Source organism: Talpa europaea (genome assembly GCF_964194135.1).
Source record: "Talpa europaea genome assembly, chromosome: 10".
NCBI classification, from domain to species: Eukaryota; Metazoa; Chordata; class Mammalia; order Eulipotyphla; family Talpidae; genus Talpa; species Talpa europaea.
The window spans coordinates 112,243,517-112,262,758 of NC_140077.1; the positions used below are offsets into that span (position 1 = coordinate 112,243,517).

Here is a 19,242-nt window from a genome sequence, read left to right on the forward strand (position 1 = left end):
GGAAGTGTGGTTTTTTTTAATATTTATTTTATTTATTTATGCATACAGGAGTTGGGGTGTGGGCCAGAGGTGCGGGAGGTTAGAGGATTCACCAGAGACAGAGCGGGGAACAGAACAGGCAGATCTATTGAAATGCACTGCTGAGGGGAGCAGCAGGGAGACAGGAGAGGTCTGCCGTGCCATGTGGGTAGCTCCCTGGCTGGGGATCAAACTCCTGCTGCAGTGGGTGCCTATACCTTCATAGTGCTGAGACATAACCCCTGGACCACCAGGGAGGCCTGGAAGTGTGTTTTTTGAAAGAGGTGGCAGCATGGACAATAGACACTGGTGGAAAGCAAGACAATGACTAAAAGGATAAAAGCGAGTAGACAGGTGGATTGGTGGTGGCAAGGCCAAGGGACCAGCCGAGGGACTGTTGTCGCCATCTAGCAAGAGGTAGTGGTATTCTGGCTGTGATCATAGCAGGGAGGGTGGAGGTGAGTGGGCATATTCCAGTGATATTTTGGATGCAGAATCCAAGGACTTGGTGGCTGGCGATGTGGGATGTGTCAAGATGCATTAGTTTCTGACTCAGGTAACTGGGCAGCTACTGAGCTCCAGAGGGCAGAGGTGACGACCACATTTGAGTAGCAAAAGATACCAACGCTGAGAGACGTTGAGTCTGAGATGCCTGTGAAGCGTGCAGGAAGGGAGCCCTGAATTAGCGGGACTCTGCAGAGAAGGCTGGGCTGGTGCTTCCTCGGGGCTCAGGCCTGGAGGAGACGGCTGCCGGTGTGGGAACGCCTGCGATGTCTAGGTGAGCATGTAGAGTGGGCACGGAAGGACAAAGACAAGCATCCCCACCATTTAGAAAAGAGAAAGGAGACTCCAGGAGACTGACCAGAGAAGGGGGGGAAAGGAGCAACCTGGGAGTAGGATTCCCTGGGACTTGGGAACCGGCAGCCGTGTGCTCTTAGAACCCGGGGCCCCCATAGTGCAAGGCACCTGCAGGTCACCTCAAATAAGAACTGCACGGGAGTTTGGGGTCACATTAACCATTGATCGTCAACTCCGTGCTATTCAGTAAGTGTTAAATATCATATTCTTATCAGGGTGTTAGCGTCATCTGAAATGTGGTTGATTTCATTCCTTGATGTTCCCAATTAGGATGTGACAAGAATTTAAGACAGGCGTTAGCATCGTTCCCCAGAGTGATGCCTGTTGACTCAAGCCTCACACCTGGCATTTGCTCGGAAAATAAGGGCAGAGTCTTCCCTCGGAGAGAAGCACTGCCCTGCACGGTCTCTTTTGTCCTCCACCTCCGCTCTTAAGTTTGTCGTCTCTGAGCCTTGTGGGCTCTGCTCTTGTTAAACTCTTGTCTGACAGAATTTGAATTGAAGCCTGGCCAGTTCTGGAAACGAAGCGCCGCGTCCCTCTTTGGTGCCTACCCTCTTCCCAGCTAGTTCACAGCCGTGCCCACCCCCGGTGTACAGGCAGCCAGGACTTGGCGGCGTAGTCACTCTCTTCCCTGTTTCTTTTCCAGCTGCAAGAGACTGTGAAAAGGAAGTTGGAAGGAGCCCGATCCCCACTCAATGGAGACCAGCAGAACGGCGCCTGCGACGGGAGTTTCTCCCCCACCAGCAAGCGGCTGCGGAAGGACCTTCCGGCGGGGATGGAAGCCATCAACAACCTGCCCAACCACATGCCACTGCCTTCGGCTTCCCCCCTGCACCAGCTTGACCTGAAGCCTTCCCTGCCCTTGCAGAACAGCGGCGCCCACACTCCTGGGCTTCTAGACGACCTCAGCAAGAACGGCAGGCTCCCGGAGATCAAGCTTCCTGTCAACGGTTGCAGCGACCTGGACGAGAGCTTCACCATCTTGCAAGGCAAGGACCTCAAACAAGAGCCTCTCGACGACCCAACTTGCATAGACACGTCCGAAACATCTCTCTCCAATCAGAACAAGCTGTTCTCAGACATTAACCTGAACGATCAGGAGTGGCAAGAACTGATCGATGAACTGGCCAACACGGTTCCTGAGGATGACATACAGGACCTGTTCAACGAGGACTTTGAGGAGAAGAAGGAGCCAGAATTCTCGCAGCCAGCGACCGAGACCCCTCTCTCCCAGGAGAGTGCCAGCGTGAAGAGCGACCCCGCCCACTCTCCTTTCGCCCACGTCTCCATGGCCTCTCCCCAGGCCCGGCCCTCTTCTTCCGGTCCGCCCTTTTCTACTGTCTCCACGGCCGCCAGTTTACCTTCTGTTGCCAGCACGCCCGCTGCTCCAAACCCTGCCAGCTCACCAGCCAACTGTGCAGTCCAGTCCCCTCAAACCCCAAACCCAGCCCACACCCCAGGTCAGGCTCCCCCGCGGCCCGGCAGTGGCTATCTCCTCAACCCGGCGGCCACTGCCAGCTCGGGGCCCGGCACGGACATGTCTCCCGCGGAGCAGCTCAAACAGATGGCTGCGCAGCAGCAGCAGAGGGCCAAGCTCATGCAGCAGAAACAGCAGCAGCAGCAGCAGCAGCAGCAACAGCAGCAGCAGCAGCAGCAGCAGCAACAGCAACAGCAGCAGCAGCAGCAACATTCGAACCAGACTGCGAGCTGGTCGCCCCTAGGGCCCCCCTCCAGTCCGTACGGCGCAGCTTTCGCTGCAGAAAAACCAAATAGCCCGATGATGTACCCCCAAGCCTTTAACAACCAAAACCCTATAGTGCCTCCCATGGCAAACAACCTGCAGAAGACGACCATGAACAACTACCTCCCTCAGAGCCACATGAATATGATTGGTCAGCAGCCAAATAACTTGGGCACCAGCTCCCTCAACAAAGCGCACAATCTTCTCTCGTACGGCAACACCAAGCCCCTGACCCACTTCAATGCGGACTTGAGTCAGAGAATGACGCCCCCCATGGCCAACCCCAGCAAGGCCCCCCTGATGCCCTTCATGCAGCCCCAGCCGCAGCCGCCCCAGCCGCAGCCGCCGCTCCAGACGCCCCGGGCCCACCTGAGCGAGGACCAGAAGCGCCTGCTTCTCCTGAAGCAGAAAGGAGTGATGGGCCAGCCCCTGGCCTATGCGGCGCTTCCGGCCCACGGCCAGGTAAGTGTGCGCTGAGGCCCTCAGGGTGCCTCTCGGGTTGGGGGTGGGGGTGCATGGAGACTCAGGGGCGCACTCTCCATGCTCCAGGAACCAGCTTTGATTACCTGCAAAGTCCTCGTGTTGTTGCCAGGTTTGGGTTTTCGTTCTTCTTGCTTTCAGGAGATGAAAAGGGCTGGCCCGTGGCTTGCCTCTGTGGGGGTGCCTGGGGCGCAGACATCTCTGTTCCCGGCTGCAGATAAGAAGCCCCCAGTGATGTCAGATTCTCTGGGTGGGGGCAGGTGGTGAGGTCATGGCGACCTCCGGGACGTTCCTCCTCCTGTTGCTTCCGTCCCACGTGGGACAGCCCTAGACTTGGTGGAGGGGGGCAGGAAATTTTAGGGATCAGAAGCAGTTTCATAAGGCCGACCGCCTTCGGCTCACTCGCTGGTGAACAGTGGAAATACAGGTTCTCATTCATGCTGGGAGTTCTCTGGCTGAGGAGTCCTGTTGTCCATAGATTCTTGGAAGTGGTGCCTTTGAGCGAAATGATGTAGAATGAATGGAGGTCTCGGTACCAGCCCTCGGTTCACAGCCGCCCAGACCGTTGTTGTTTGTTTTGTTTTGTTTTTTCTCATCAACGCTGTTAAGGAAAAGATGTGCTTTAGGGACACGCTGTATTTCCAGAGTGGAGTGGTGGGTAGTTTTTCGTAGAACTATTTAGCATTTAAGCATCTGTTACTGGACTGATGCAGTGAGAAGTTGCATCAACCGTGATTTGGGGGTACAGAAAAGCCTCTCCAGTTTCTTCCCCTCCGGTTCAGAATTTGGTGGTGACTCCTGTCGCCAAATCAGAGTGTTAAGTCATCTTCCCATCATTGTCTCCCTGAGGTCCTGCTCCAGGGCTTAGGGACCTGCAGTGAGTGAAACCCCCGTTCATTCATTAATCGTCCTACAAATTGTAATAATAAATGGCTTCTCCACTGTGTCTGAATAAAGCAGTGCAGTCCTCAGTATGGCATTACAGTGGGATTTCTCAAGGTACATAAAACAACAAAACTGCAGATTCTTACATCAAGGTCATTAATTTTAGCCAGTACATCATAACTGTAGGTGTGCTGAGATCTAAGACCATCCTCTACCTTGTCAAAACTGATTATTCTATAATTCCTGTAAAATATAGCATAATAAATATGTATTTGTCTTGAATTACACAAAAATGTTTGTTTCAACGAGTGGCCACTGGTTGGGGGTAACTGCAATACTCATGGGCCATCATTTGCTCCCCTAGTCCTGACCAGTATAGCTCGAAGCCCAGGCCCTTCCATCTAACCCAATACCTCCCTTGCCTTTTAGGGGTCGTGGGGCTCACACTGTTCTACCCACCCTTAAGAGTGAATCGTGTCATGTTACCGCCAGTTGCTGTTCTGTGCCCCGGCCCTCTTGATGCTGACATTCTCGTCATATTTGGAAATTTTTCAGAAAAGCCTTTGCTTTCGAGGCCCTTCTGTGCAGACAGGTTCTAAGGAGCGCTATATGCCCACAATTGGATGCACAGGAGGTGTGGGAGGTAGTGCGGGCAGACCTTGCATCACTAGACAGCTGTCTGCATCTTGTAACTCCAAGGTGGCCCACCTCAGCCCCCACCCCACCCACTCCGCCTGATGGAAGCTGCAGGGCTAGAGGTGGTGCTGGCCTGCAGAGACAGGCCTGAGCTCCGTAGCTTGGTTGCTGTCCTTCCCAGCCTTCCCAGCCCAAAACCTCACATTGGCTGCTTGCCTGTACACGCCGACCCGCTCCAGAGAAACTGTCTGGAGAAATAAAGACAGAGTGTGGTCAGCATCTGCTGCAACCAGTAGCCTCAGTAGCCAGTAGAAAAAGCGTAATCAAAATGCAAACCTTTAGGCTTTATCTGGGTTTCATTCAAAAAATCTCTACCACTGGAAAGCAACCTCTCCACCCTTCAGTGTAAGTTCTGAAGCAGGCAGAGCAGCAGGCTGTGTATGGGGGGGTTTGGGCTACCCCGAGTGTCAGAGGTTTACAGCATTGCAAGCTGTCAGGAGGGTCTGTCGTTCATCTTAATACAACCTGCGCTTCTCCGTTCGCTGTTTTTACACCAACTTCAGTGAAGCATTTCCCCCGAGCCAGACCAGAGATGATGCATCCCAGCTCCCAGGCTCTGCGGCGCGTGCCTTGTAAACCCGCCTCTCCCCACCCTCACTAAATGGCTTTTGAAAATTGCAAATTTGGGACAGAGTTCCTGTCTTTGCCAGAACATGCATGTTGAATGCATTTATTTCAGGCCCACACACTGGCCTGGTTATGACTAGCTGAAGCCTGTAGCTGCAGAGGGCATGTTCTCATGTCACGTGAAGAAACGGTGATGGCTTTCTGGATTAAATCCGGGCGCTTCTCTCTTCCACCTCACAAGATACTTTCAAGGTGGACACAATCTCCCTGTTGAGGCCTCATTAGAATAATCATTTCTTAACCTCATAAAGAACCGCCAAGCAAAAGCACATTTTTTAATGAAATATTAACTCAACAATGTTTGAAACACGCTTCAAAATACATATATAAACATGTGAATATCTTTCTGCAAACATACCGCTTATTTCATGCTTTTATCTGATTGTGGAGCAGTATTTACATAGCTCTCAGAATAGTTAATTACACTATAGGCGAGTACATTGCACAAACACTAGCAGGAATTACAGGCGAGATAGAAAAATATAATTATACATAGGTATAGTTCAGATTTGTTTTCTGCTGTCACCACTGAAAATTCACTTTGTTCTTTGTTGCCCAGGAGCCGTGATCAGTATTTGTTTTAATAAGTGACTTAACGCCAAAGCCACAGGCAGGAGAACACTGGGACGTTCATTTTGAGATAATTATCTTACACAGATGTTTACTTATTTGGGACATTTGTAGAAAATGCCTTTCTCTCAGGAATGAATAGAAATTTACTCAGTTCCTGAATATTTCAAAAATCAGGAGTCAAAAATAAAGAGAAACCAAAAAAAATTAATTCAAAAATTTTGAATAAGTTCTAGCTAGTAATTCTACTTCTCAGAATTTATGAACTGGACTTTATAATTGGGGAATTGAATGAAGATTTATATACAGAGGTTGTGTGCTTGGTATTATCTATGTTAGTGGAAAATGGAGACTCAAATATTTTGGAAAAACAAAGCACATAAAAATCCTGATATTAATGGTTGATCGTGGAAATGCTTATCGGATGGGTGGAATAAGGAGGTCATGCAATTGTCTGCATGTTACTATCCAGGTAGTGTTGATATGTGTGGAAAAATACTGAATAACTAAAATGTTAGCGGTGGTGTTTCTACTTGGTGAGGTCATGAATGATTAAATTACTGTTTTCTTCTTTATACTTTGCCGCCTTTTCTACACTTTTCATCATACATCTATGCTACATTCTAACATCAGAAAAAGTACTTTTTTAAGGAAAGGAAATTCTCTATTTTAAAAAGGTTTAGACTTTGCTAATTCTCTCTTTCTTTTGCTAATTGTTTTTTTAAAAATCCTTGGTTATCCAATTTGCCAGTCGGATTGAAGTGATACCATTATTGTCTATTCATTTACGTGTATTAGTTTCAATTCCCATTTTAGGAACTAGTTCTAAGATCCTTCTCCCCACAGTCATTCTGCTTTCCTTCCCCCACCCTTTACCCCTCACCATCTTCTCTTAATTCCTACAAAATTTCAGCTAACATGGTGAGAATGAAAAAGTAGCCATAAAATCTCCACTCTTGAAAGCTTTCAAACCTTCTCTGGGCCATGTTTTTCTATTACTTCTTTGATCATTCACCTTTTCCTTTTTTCACTTCTGGAACTCTTTTTTCATCCTGTATGCCACCTTCTGGATGGCTCTTTAATTTTTAAAAATATGTGTTTCTGTAATCAAGTAGCCACAGCTTCCTTTGAGCATGCCTTTCCTAATGCTGTTACTGGTCAGGAACAGAAGCTGGTCTCTCTCCCCTCCCCCACCCTGCTGCTTTTTGCATAACCTAACACCGTGTCTTAAACATAAGGATGTCATTTGATCGCCATTAACAAAAATGTGTTTACAGTTGATGATCGGCTCCAGTGGAGAGAGCTTTAGCACGAATAACACAGAGCTGCTCTTGAGACCAAATAGAACTGGAAAAGCAGGTCTGCATAGGATCCTTGGGTAGGAGGTGGTTATCTCGTACCAGTGCAACAACAATGAGACTGTGGGCAGCAGACGGGGCCTCTGTCTGACAAACAAAAAAAAAACGGTGAACGGACATCGACCACAAGCAGATGACAGCTTGCTGCCCAAGGAAGGGTACAGGGACATGCAGAACGCAGAGTCGTTCCTCCGTGGGAGAGTGGGAAGTGAATTCTTTCTAAAATGCAATCTTAATTTTTAGCAGATGAGCCCATAGATCACTCTGCTCCTTGATTCTTTCCGTGGTGTTCTCTGTATATATTGGAATGAGCCCATAGAGGCACACATTTATGTGCCGGGTGCCCTGTGGGACATGTTATTATAAGCTTTGCAGCCATGCAATACCCGCAGAAAGAACAGAGCACCTATACCCACTGCCCTGGAGGAAAGCCCTTCCAAGGTACGTTCTCTGTAACTTGGAAAACCTGGAGCCCTTTGTTCAGTCTCTTTAAAATATATATTGTTTATTTGATCAAAATAATACATGACTTACCTAAGAAAGGAGACTAGTACTCTAAAGGCTTATGATAAGAAATAGCAGCCGCCTGCGCCATCCCCTGCAATCGTACCGCCTGCTTCCCAAAGACCACTGCTTGAGCGCATTACGTTGTTCCCTCTTATTTGTCTCCATAAAGCACTGTCTCAATTTTTCAGTTATTTCATTCTACACATACCAGGACTTTGCTCATGTGCACTTTCTCCTCGCAGTCATACACAAGCCCTCCCCACACAGTCTCTCATTTTTTCTCTCCCAAACTCTCAGGATAACTAGAAATTAAGTACATTATGATTTCAGAATATTTCATATTTACGTGACTAACTTTTGCATAATGCCTTACAATTTAGCTGTGTGATATACTCTGATTACATGGCCTTGGCTGTGCAACTTTTGTTTTCCCTGGAATTTATTGCTGCTTTTTTTTTTTTTTTTTTTTTTGGTGTGGTCTCTGACCTTCAATTCATCCTTAAACTTTTCTCCCCTGTAAAACTTTCAGTAAGCTCAAAGACATCAAATAATCTATTGTCCTTATGTTTTCTTTCCTTTTTTATCTCTTCCCTTCCCCACTTCTCGCCCCTGAGGCATTCAGAGGTTCTTCCTGTCCTGAGTCTCTACCACAGTCTTTAGCTTGAACCATCTTGCTTTATTTTGGCTCCCCTGACTGCAGAATTAGATTTAGCTCTCTCTAAGCTGCTAAGTCGTTTACCACCCAACCATCTGATTTTCATCTTCCAAGATTTAGTTGATACCCTTCAATTGCTATGGCCATTCCCCAGCCTCTTTGTTCCTGAATGTGCATATCCTTTCTATTCCCCTGTTCTCTCTGTGCTGGGGTGTGGAGAAAGCCACGGCAAATGTGGGTGTTTGACCCACCCCAGACACCCTCTGCCTTTTGGTACCTTTCTGTTTTAATATCAAATTTTGTTTAATGTTGAAATGGAGAGTTTACAAATTTCGCATGATTCTGCCTAACATCTTGGGCTTTAGTAGAGCTGACTTCGTAAAACCTAAAGTGCTGCTGTCTTAACATAAAATGGCAAATGTCAAATACGTGTGTTCAAAGGCGCAGGCATCGACATGGTCCCCATGCTGTTTTAGGATAAGATCCTGTGATGCCAACCAACCGTTGAGTCATTTCTAGAATCTTGAAAATATTGACTTACTTGAAGGACAGTAAAAACAATTAGGCTCATGACCCTGACTGAGCCAATAGCACCTGGCAACTCAGATGCGAGGTAAAATATTGACAGAACACTCTTTGCTGACTGAATCCAGGGCCTCCCCGCTGAGGGGACCCCAGTGGGCAGAAGAGCTATAAAAACCTGGATAATAAATGAAATGTCCCTGTGGGTCTAAGAAGACATTTCCCTACACATCCTGGCGTTTATTTTGAAAATCCTGATTGATATTCTGTCAGAGTCTTAGAAATAAGAGACGGCGAGTAAACAGCAGGAAAGGCAAGAGTTTAGGAAAGGAATCTGTGCTGTAACGGGCACTGTGGAGGAAAGAGGGGTCAGTGAATCCCTGTGAGAATGCTCTCTAAAGGTGGCGTGGGGCGGCTGTGCCCTTGTTTCCTGAGAGAGTTTACAATCCATTAACGGTGCTTCTGAAACCTGTGAGTCTGTAAGATCCCCCAGGGAAGTCGTTCAAGATGCAGGTGACCAGATTCCGCTGCAAAGACTCAGAACAGTCTGTCCGTGGTGGGGTCTGGGGCTGTGATTCTCGCCAGCGGCCCACACCCCCTCTCAGGGAGAAGCGGCACATGAGCTAACCGGGCCCACGCCGACGGCAGCCGCGTCTGTTGCTTTGCTCAGTGTCTGTAGATGCTCCGGCCTGGCAGTGACTGCCTGTGGGACTCTGAATTCTGCGAAGGCCAGGACTTGTGTCATTCCAGGTAAGATGGGAAAATTAAGTCACTCTGCGCTTCATAGGTTTCTTTTTCTTTGGGGGGAGAGAGTGCACATGCTAAGAGATTGATTTTGTGGATCCTAGCTGGTTTTGTAAATCATAGAATTACGCCTGTTGATTTTTTTAATAGGACAAAGGGTCCATGCTCCATGATGCCCACCCCCACTCCCACCGTGGTCAAGGGTGAGGCACCCTCTGGCTCTCCAGGAGAAGGCTGATTATTCCCTCCTGCGTTTCGTGATATACCAAGGGTTCAGTCTTGTGCATGGCCCGCTGCTTGCCTCTAGGTCTGTAGGGAAGCCCTGGAGGAGGAGATTTCCTGGAATGGAAAGAACACATGTGAAAGGGGGCACAAGGCTCCCTGAAGACCTCTGCTGGACACTCTCCTGGGGCAGGACAGCTCCAGGCACATCGGGGGCCACATCTAGGCGTTCCATGTTCTGACGTGGTTGCATCAAGGGTGGCATCCGGGCACCAGGTGTACCAGGCTCTGAGGGGGTATTGGCCAGATGCGCACTTCATGCTCCTAGCTCCCGTTCCTATGGAGGTTCATGCCCCTGCACCCCGGCCCCAGGCCCCACTGCAGGCCCCTGGCGGGGTGCATTCGCACCTACGAGAGCCAAAGGGTCTGTCACAAGTATGGGAAATTGTGGAACTCGACCAAGTACCCCCCACATGTATATTGGCTTCTAAAATTCCAAGTATTATAAACTGAAAAAAGACACCAAAATGACATCACCTCAGTGTCTGGCAACGTGCAGGCCTCTTGTGAGGGTGCTGAGGGGCATGGGGATGGGCAGGATGGGCGAGCTTAGGCCGCTTCCTGCGAAGGCTGGTAGCCAGAGAGAAGGCGGGCGCGGAGCGCACTCGAGCAGCCTCTGGGGGAGAGAAGAAGGGAGGTGGTCCAGGCACAAGCCTCACTTAGGTAACAGGGAGGTGGGCAGGCCGTCAGGCGGAAGAAGGGGTTGATCCTGACACTGGAGATGGAGGTTTAGGCTGAGGGTAGTTCGCGTGGGAGAGTAGTGGGGTGGCATTTGCCTGGGAGAAAGCCAGAGAACTTGCTGCGAGAAAACCATCTCTATCTGGATGTGGCCTTTAAAATGTAAGGGAAAACGGCCACATTTACAGAAAAGATAGAACTTGGGGATGTGATAAGATGAAAGGGAAGTTACTCAAATGCTTAGAATCACAAGGTTAAGTATTAGGATCGTGTAACCATTTCCAGAAGATGACGAGCTTGTCCTGTGTTAATCTAAATATCGAATCTTACTTGTATTTAACAGCAACTCAAACACTTGTTATAATTTCTTATTCTTTAGTTTAGATTTCCCATTGGCTAAGGTACTAGTTCCACACTCAGCAAAAGGTGTGAAGCAAACTCAGCATTTTTTAAAGTTTGTGTTAAATGGAGCCACAAATAGCTGCTCCCCTGCTTTATACTTGGGCTTTCTTCTTTATACGTGTTTGTTTTTCAGTAAATTCATATTATTATGAAAGCGGTTATCTTCATTATAGACAGTAGTAACAGACTATCATATGCTCCTTTTGCTTAATATTTCTATTATCAGGATTTACTGGGTCACATCTAGTCTCTCTTCAGCACTATGCGAGGAAATGAGAGAAGCAAGGTTCAGGCTGTAAAACATATCCTGTCATCCTTATCAACTCCTCATAGCAACTCCGCACTTTTCTGGAAGTTACAAAACTTGTTGAAAAAGATGCTATTTCCCAATACAGAGATGTTCTAGTCTATCTTGGTTCCTGAGCTAGTCTCTGTGGAATTAATTGCAAACCAAATGGTTTGCATCTGACCCAGTGCATAAGGAATTAAAGAATCTTTCGTGTTATTAGACTGCCAGTGCATCGTCATGATTGAGTACTGTAATACATGAGATTATGAGGCCACCTACATTTTTATTTCCTAAGTGGTAAATATTGACCCCCAAATAGTATCCAAACTGATAACTCCCATTTTTTATTATTATGATTTGTTAGAAGAGCTTCCATAACAGCTCTCCTGGTTTATTTGGGCTCCTTTTCTACACAGGACTCCCACCAGTTCACACAGGGCAGCTGCAGCGGGCCTCTCGGCTCACGAGCAGGGCAGTGCCATGCTGAAGCCAGTGAGGAAAAGGGCCAGGCCTGTGTGGAGAGACCAGCCGCTCTGGCTGCCACCAGTCTTGCTGGTGCTTGGTGAGAATTATAACTCCGCTCTGAGGAGACACCCCGGTGGGAGGGCAGCCCCTTTGGCCCTCCACGGGGCACAGTATGCTCCCCACAAACGTCACAGCCAGGGGTAGGATCATGCATCCACCCTAGGTGTGCCCCTGTGTGCACATAAGCACACTCGTGCATGCACGCCAATACACGTACACATTCACACCTGCACACGTGGTCATTGGTGGACCATGTGACATTTGTGAGTGGCCTCAAAGCCACAGACACCTGACCCCACATTAACCTGCCGCTGAGGATGGCTGATGCCCTGGGCCTGTTCTCTGGGGTATTGATGAACCTCATTAATTATGCTGAGTGAAAGAAAAAGGTGTGCAGCTGGAGAAGAACCTCTTAGTTCCCCTCAACATGTGCGCTTGGACAACTGACAGAGGGTAGGTCGCGGCCAGTAGGAGAGCCGTGGATAAACACTTTCCCCAGGACCCCAGACAGGCCCAGTCTCTGCTCCTGCAGGCCCCTCTCCCACCACATCCGGTTTCTAGCACAGTCTGGGGGGAGCCAGGGTGAGGTCCATCAGGGACCACCCTTAGTAGAGGGGTGGCGGAGGGTGGAGGTCAGGAGCCCACTCTAAACCAGGACAGGCTCGAGTCTGACTTCATCATCTCGTTACCTACAGGGCGTGGGCAGGTCACATAACTGCCTCAGAGCTTTAAGTATTTCATCAAGAAGATGGGGATGGAAACAATCAGGCATTAGGGTGAGTCCACATCTTATATAAAGTATTGAGGATAGTGCCAGACCCGTGGTATGGACTGTATGCATTCTTAAAATTAAAAACATCAGTCATATCATTTGCTATTATGCTGAAAATTACACCTTTTTAATCCTCTCTCTTATGGATTATTTAGATTAAAACAGGGTGTTTTTTTTTAAAGATTTATTTATTTATGCACACAAGAACTGGGGTACAGGCCAGAGGTACAGGGGGTGAGAGGATTCACCAGAGACAGAGTGGGGAACAGAACAGGCAGAGAATATTTCGACAGAAATACACTGCTGAGGGGAGCAGCGGGCGAGTCAGGAGAGGTCTGCTGTGCCATGTGGGTTCTCCCTGGCTGGGCATCGAACTCATGCTGCAGTGCCTGCGGATAGCTTCATAGATTGGGTCTTAATCCCTTGCACCACCAGAGAGGTCCCAAAACAGGGTATTTCAATAAAACTTTTAAGAGAACTCCAAAATACACAGGGCTGTATTGGAGAAATTATTGTATTCATGTAACAAATTACATCCAAAACTTAGCAGCTTTAAACAAGCATTTATTATCCACATGGTTTCTGAGGGAACCCAGGAGCGGCTTAGCTGGTCGCTTCTGCCTCCAGGTCTCCCTCAGGTAGCAGTTAGTGTTCCGCGGGGCCAGCGGCTCATCTGAAGGTTGGACCCAGGATGGTGAGACATTTCCCTGGGACGCCCTCAAGGCAGCAGCTTCTCCCAGGAGTGGCTCCCAAGGGAGCCTTTATGACAGAGGCTGGACTTCGCCATCACCATCTTCGCTGTTCTACTCATCTGAAGCGAATCATTAAGTCCAGCCATACTCTGGGGGAGGGAATTAGTTCCACCCTCTGAAGAATTCATGGACATATTTGTGGACACCGTAATTATCATGAGAGGCTTTTGACATTTCAGGAAGAGCTTCAATATTATGAGCACAGGGAGACTTAGGTTGGGAAGAACTGGGTTGGGACAAATAGGGAAAATCTTTTTTCTCTGTCTTTGATAATCGAGGGGGTGCATGCATGGGGATGGTGTGCTTGGGGGTGGGTGGGGGTTCAAGGGGATAGGGCGGGAGGTGAGGAGAAAGTCACAGACTTTCACACCTCGAATTTGCTTCTTTTCCCTTCGCAGCCCAGACCTAATATCAAAGCCAAGCCCTACGGCAGGTCATTCATGTTGGATTCTGTGGTCTAATGTGAAGGAGCCTTTGCTTTTAAAGCAGGAGAGGAAAAGCTAGAGAACCTCGCATCTGAGCTGTTCTCCCTGCTACCCAAACCTGGCTAGTGACATGAGTTTTCACTTCTGCTTTGAGAATTCTTTCCCTCCTCTTGTCGCTTGAAGGCAGCGTGCTTTCTGTCCTCTTGTTTCCGTCCCTTCCCTTCCTCAGCTCTGTGCTGTCTTTCCTGCAGAAATGTCCCCTCTGAAAGGCACCACATGCGTCGTGTAGCCACAGGCTTCTGTGGCCCCTCGGAGTCCTCCCTGCCCAGCCCCATCTTCTGCACTTCCCACCTGTCAAGCATGGGCCGTGATGGTCACATAGCGCGTTCCTATTACTGACTATTTCAGGGGCCAAAGCCCTCCGTGCCCAGTGCTGTCCACTTAGTCATCTCTCTCCACGTTTGTATTATTCACAGCAAGATGCATGCACTCAAGTCCTTTAAGTCCTTCAGGCTTTTCTTTCCATTTCCCCTTCAAACATGAATCACCTAGCAACATTTATTGAGGACCAATTGCACACAGCACTGTATTCCCGTCACCACGGGCATCACTAAGGATGGAAAAGGCACAGTCCCTGCCCTTAAGCTTATCCTAGAATAAAAACTGGATTTAAAAAAAAATAGTTTTAATAATAGCAGCATGCAGATTTCTCTTTGTATTCAGCTGAGTGCTGTGCGGTCTGAGTCACAGTGATCCAGGTTGAGGGTTATTCTTTTGCACACCTTTTAATTGAGAAAACTCTTAATTAATTCAGAAAACTGTCCTGTGCAGGAGGTAAACGCGGTGCCTTGATAAGTGTTTCTGTAAGAAAATCCTGTCTTCGGGTTGACTACCTAGAACCATAAACACGTTTCCCCCAAATCCGGTGAAAATTCAGATGTATTTGTAAAACCAAAAAAGTAAAGAAAGCAATTATGAATAATCTGTATTTTTAAAAAGCTACACCCTATTAATATAATAAATAATTAGCTACAACTGGTCATTGAAGTGTGAGCAGAATGATCTGTCAATGGTCTAGTTTTTCTTTTGTGAAAGACCTTGACCTTGTCTTTGAGTTTACTTTACTTTAATGACTGCTGTTCAGAAAGGGGAGTAGGGAAGTTGTGGGTGTGAAGGGTTGATAAGGAATAAAAAGTGCAGGCTGAGGGGGAGCCCACGAAGGGGCGTGGAGGAGTCCTGCAGGCTGCCGGGAGCCCCTGAAAGGGGTATCAGGGCCCAACCTGCTGTTGGGAGGCGACAGGTCGTCACTGGTTTCTGAAAAGAGGAGGGTGCTGTCTTGATCAAAGTGATTGGCTGCACAGATGCTGGGAAATGACAAACCTGCAACAAAATAATTAGGTCTTGCTTATGTGACCCTGGGAACAGATCCAGAGAACAAGGGAGCAACGGGGGACACGACCATGGACCTGAGTCGGGGCATGACGGGAAAAGAGGAGTCGAGTTTGCCTTGCAAAGATCTCCCTTAAGAAACGGCAGCCAGAGCTGACCAAGAGGCATGTTGTGACCTGTTTGGCTTCATTGTCAGTTGGACGTTCAATTAAATTTTAGTATATGTGCTGCCGAAGCAAGCACTGGACGTTCAATTAAAGGTGGCTTTCGGCGGAGAAGTAAAGCATGACAGGGTGGACTTCAGGTTCTTCTGTATCCAGGTGGTAATTGGAAATGCATGAGTTGATAAACCACTTCTTCAAGGATGGTTTGTAGAAAAATTATGTAGACTCTACAGCTAGGTCTGGAGATAACTAGAATTAACAACAGAGAAAAAATGACAAGCGCCAAAATACTTTTGTGTGTGTGTGTTTGTGTATTGTGTGAGTGTTTGTGCAAATACACACATGTATGTATTCGAGAAATATCTGGAAACCCATTCATCGTAATGTTAACCAGTTAGTTCTGTAATTATAAATGATGTTTTTCTTCTCCTATCTTTCCTTCTTGTTTATCTGCATTTCCTAATTTTTCCAGTCGAACATGTATTATCTGTATATGTTTCCTCATAGGGAGAAATCATGTTTAAATTTTTGATGGAATGAAAGCTATAGGAATAGAACTTTCAGCTCAGAATAAGAGGGGACCTTGAAATAATGGTTTCAAGATGAGGAAGCCAAGACACCGAAGGCTACAGGATTTATTATTAAGCTTTCAAAATAACAGTATGAATTTTCTAAAGCGGGGGCTTAAAAATAAGCATGTCAAGGAGAAGAATGGCGCTCACCTTCTAGAACTTTGGATTGATCCAAAGCAGTGGTTCTTAACTAGGGCTGCTTTTGGCGAAGTGGGAAGGGCTGCTACTGACATCTTGTGTGGCAGGAGGAGACCCGGTGTACCGTTAAACATCCTACAGTGCACAGGAGGCCCCACGACAAAGAACTCTCCCATTCAAAAAATCAGTATTGCCCAAGTTGGAAAACTCTGACCCAAATTGAGATGTGTATGAGTAGCTACCATCCACAGCCTGCTTTGTGTGCCCAGAGCTGTGCTAAGTACTTGACATGAATCACTCATTTCACCTTCAAATGATCTCGAAGCTCAAGCAGACATAGTTAAGGAGCCCGTTCAAGGTCACACCGTGAGCCCTGGAACTGGGAACCAGAGCAAAGCCTTTGATTCCAAACCTGAGCCCTTAAACACCCTGCGGTTTTCCTCCATGTGACACGCAGTGACATGGGGACAAGAAAACCATCTGTAGATCACCTCTGACATTCTGACCTCATTTTTCTACCCTTGCCAGAACCACTTTTGTTCTTCTAGAATGTAATCACTGGTAAAAACAAATTTCAGCACCTTTCTGTGTCTCTTCCCTTCACCCCTTGCTCCACCCCATCTCCTAGGCGCTTATTTTTTATGAGTATTATGTGCTATCTTTTGGGCGTTTGCAACCAGTTGGTTATTTGGTTGATTGTGCAAACGAGGGCTGATATATTTCTGGTCTGCAAGCCTTTCGATCATGAAAAAACAATCTGAAAATGTCTGAAAACTCAGACTTTATAGCATCATTTTAGCACATTGGCAAGAACTCAGGCATAGATGTTTGCGTTGTCCTTAGCCAGCTTCCTGGGTCCCTCACCTCGCTCTCTGGATGAAGAATTCTTGTCTCCAACATTCTCAGGTTACCTGGACCTCCTTGTCATTTTCACTGAAGGACACTGCATATTAAAAGCAAAATGGTATTGCTTTTAGAAAGCTGACTTCCTGGGGTCCTTGAAAACATAGATCAACAACTGGGTGGATCTAATTGGCCTGCTTGTCAGCCAGGGTCGGGGAGGAGGCAGAGAGGAGGGGAGAGCAGAGTTCCCGCTGTTGTCTGCTCTCCTGTAGCTCCACTTTGCTGCCAGCATGCACCCCGTCTTTTCTGATTGAAAATGGGGATTTTTTTTTTAATTTGCCTTAGCTCCACTGAATTACTATGGAAGTAAGACTTGCAAAGCACCAACCAGGCGCAGACCTCGCGTCCCTTGGCTAAGCTTCCACGCCAACTTGGGACTGAAACAATTAGTTGTAAGGTTGACGTGCACAGGAAGACCCACATTGCCCATTTCGAAGTGCCTGCCATTTCTGTGGCTCTCTGGATCCCACAAGACTATTTTAAGTAATAAAATGTCAACAGTAATAAATAAAATTAGGAAGGAAATTTGGATAAACCTATGCACAGGAAAAGACTATTTTAGAATTCTTTTCCTGTGAGCTTTTATTGTCAGGATTAGTTTCTTTTCAATACCAGTGTTATCACTCATAGAAAAGAGAATTGGTTTGTGTCCTTTATCCTGTTTTGGTTTTTAGAGAGAAATTTTACAAATTCATTATTTCTATACGTTCTATATCGTTAAACATGAAGTTATAAAAACTAAAAACCACCATTTTTTTTTTTTTTTTTTTTACTGAATCCAATGTTGCGAGCATTCTGCTACATGTTCTACTTACAAGACCTCGTTTAATCTTCACGAGGCTCTCTGGGAAAGTGTCATTAGCTCCGGTTACGTGTGCACGACTGGGCACTTCGCTAGTTCCTGGTGAGCAGAGATTTGAACTCAGATTTCTTTGTGAATTCAGGGCCTCGGCTTTGCTTTACTTCTGCGTAAAACTACCTTCCAGGTTATATATCAAACCCAAATTTCAGTATTATTTTCTTTCAAAGCGCTAACAGCACTTTCGCTTATTAATTTATTCGCATCGTATCAAGCTGAGTAGCTAAATGGATTAATTCATAATATCAGATGTGTCTTGAACGATCCTGCAGATAACATTCCATATATATTTGACCCCAGCAGTGCTGCCTCTGAGTCCCCGCTAACCTTGCAGATAGGACTCCCTGAGGATGGAAGAGGGGACATCACAACTTCCAGCCGACACGGTGCTCCCTCTCTGCCCTCCTAAAGAGCCCCAGTTCTATCACGTGTCAGAGATTTGCTGGAAAATTTTTACATGCACACACTTATACACACACCGACACAGACCCACATACATGGACATGCTTACACGTGGACACAGAAAGACACATGCTCAGTCATGGACACACACTTACACACTTACACCACACACTCACAAATATGTTTCCATTTCCCAGAAGACCGACTACAGCTCTCCATACAAAAGGAAAAGCTTTGTAAATACTTAAAGGGCTGAACTCATCTCTAGAAAATGGAAAGGAAAATAATTGAATCCCTGAAGAATAATTTTGGTCCACTGGAAGCAGGAACCAGCGCGCTGATTTTTGGATTAGAGTCTTGGGGATCCTGGTCCCCACGGGGGCTGAGACCACCAAGGACCATGGGCTCAGGATAATGCCTCCTCCCCTCCCGGCCCTGGGCTCCTCTGCGAGTTATCAATTCAGTGACTCAAATTACACGAATCCCATGCGAGGGGACAGGACAGAGGTGCTGCTTCCTACCTCACAGAAGAGACTAAATAAGGTGCCCACCGAGGGGTGAGTCTGCAGCAGATGCCACGAGTGCCAGCTCAGATTACCGTCTCCCACTTCCCGACTGGTGAAGTGATTTCCTAGATCCTCAGACCCACTTCCTTAGCATCCTCTTGACCCCCAGGTTTTAACTTACTTCCCTTTCCAACTAGCACCTCACTGTGAGAACACAGTGACGGACAGGAAAGCATGCATTCCTCAGACAAACTTGGGTTCACTTGCAGGGGACTCGGAGCTGCCCCTGCCCCCGGGGGTGAGTCCGCGGGTCCGGCCGAGGGGATGCAGAGCCCATAACCATCCACGCTGGTGCTTCTTGAGGGGCCTGGGAACCCCATCCCGGCTTCCCCGCGTCATTAGTATGGAGAGACTTGAACAAAAACTCACTTTATTCAGAACATTTCAAGAGCACATTTATTTCATTAACAGAGGCAAGCCTCTTTTAACAAAACATATTTATCAAATGCCTATTATGTGCCTA

At 47.3% G+C, this 19,242-nt stretch overlaps 1 protein-coding gene across 1 annotated transcript in view; it reads left to right on the forward strand.

The window, feature by feature from the left end:
• The window catches only part of MAML3 (mastermind like transcriptional coactivator 3), a gene marked incomplete at both ends in the record, with an annotated part of 330,636 nt that overhangs the window by 199,796 nt on the left and 111,598 nt on the right, over positions 1-19,242 (forward strand). The window contains one exon of the mRNA XM_084245235.1: positions 1,523-3,079. Coding sequence (XP_084101361.1) covers positions 1,523-3,079 — 1,557 coding nt within the window. The remainder of the gene's footprint in view (positions 1-1,522; positions 3,080-19,242) is intronic.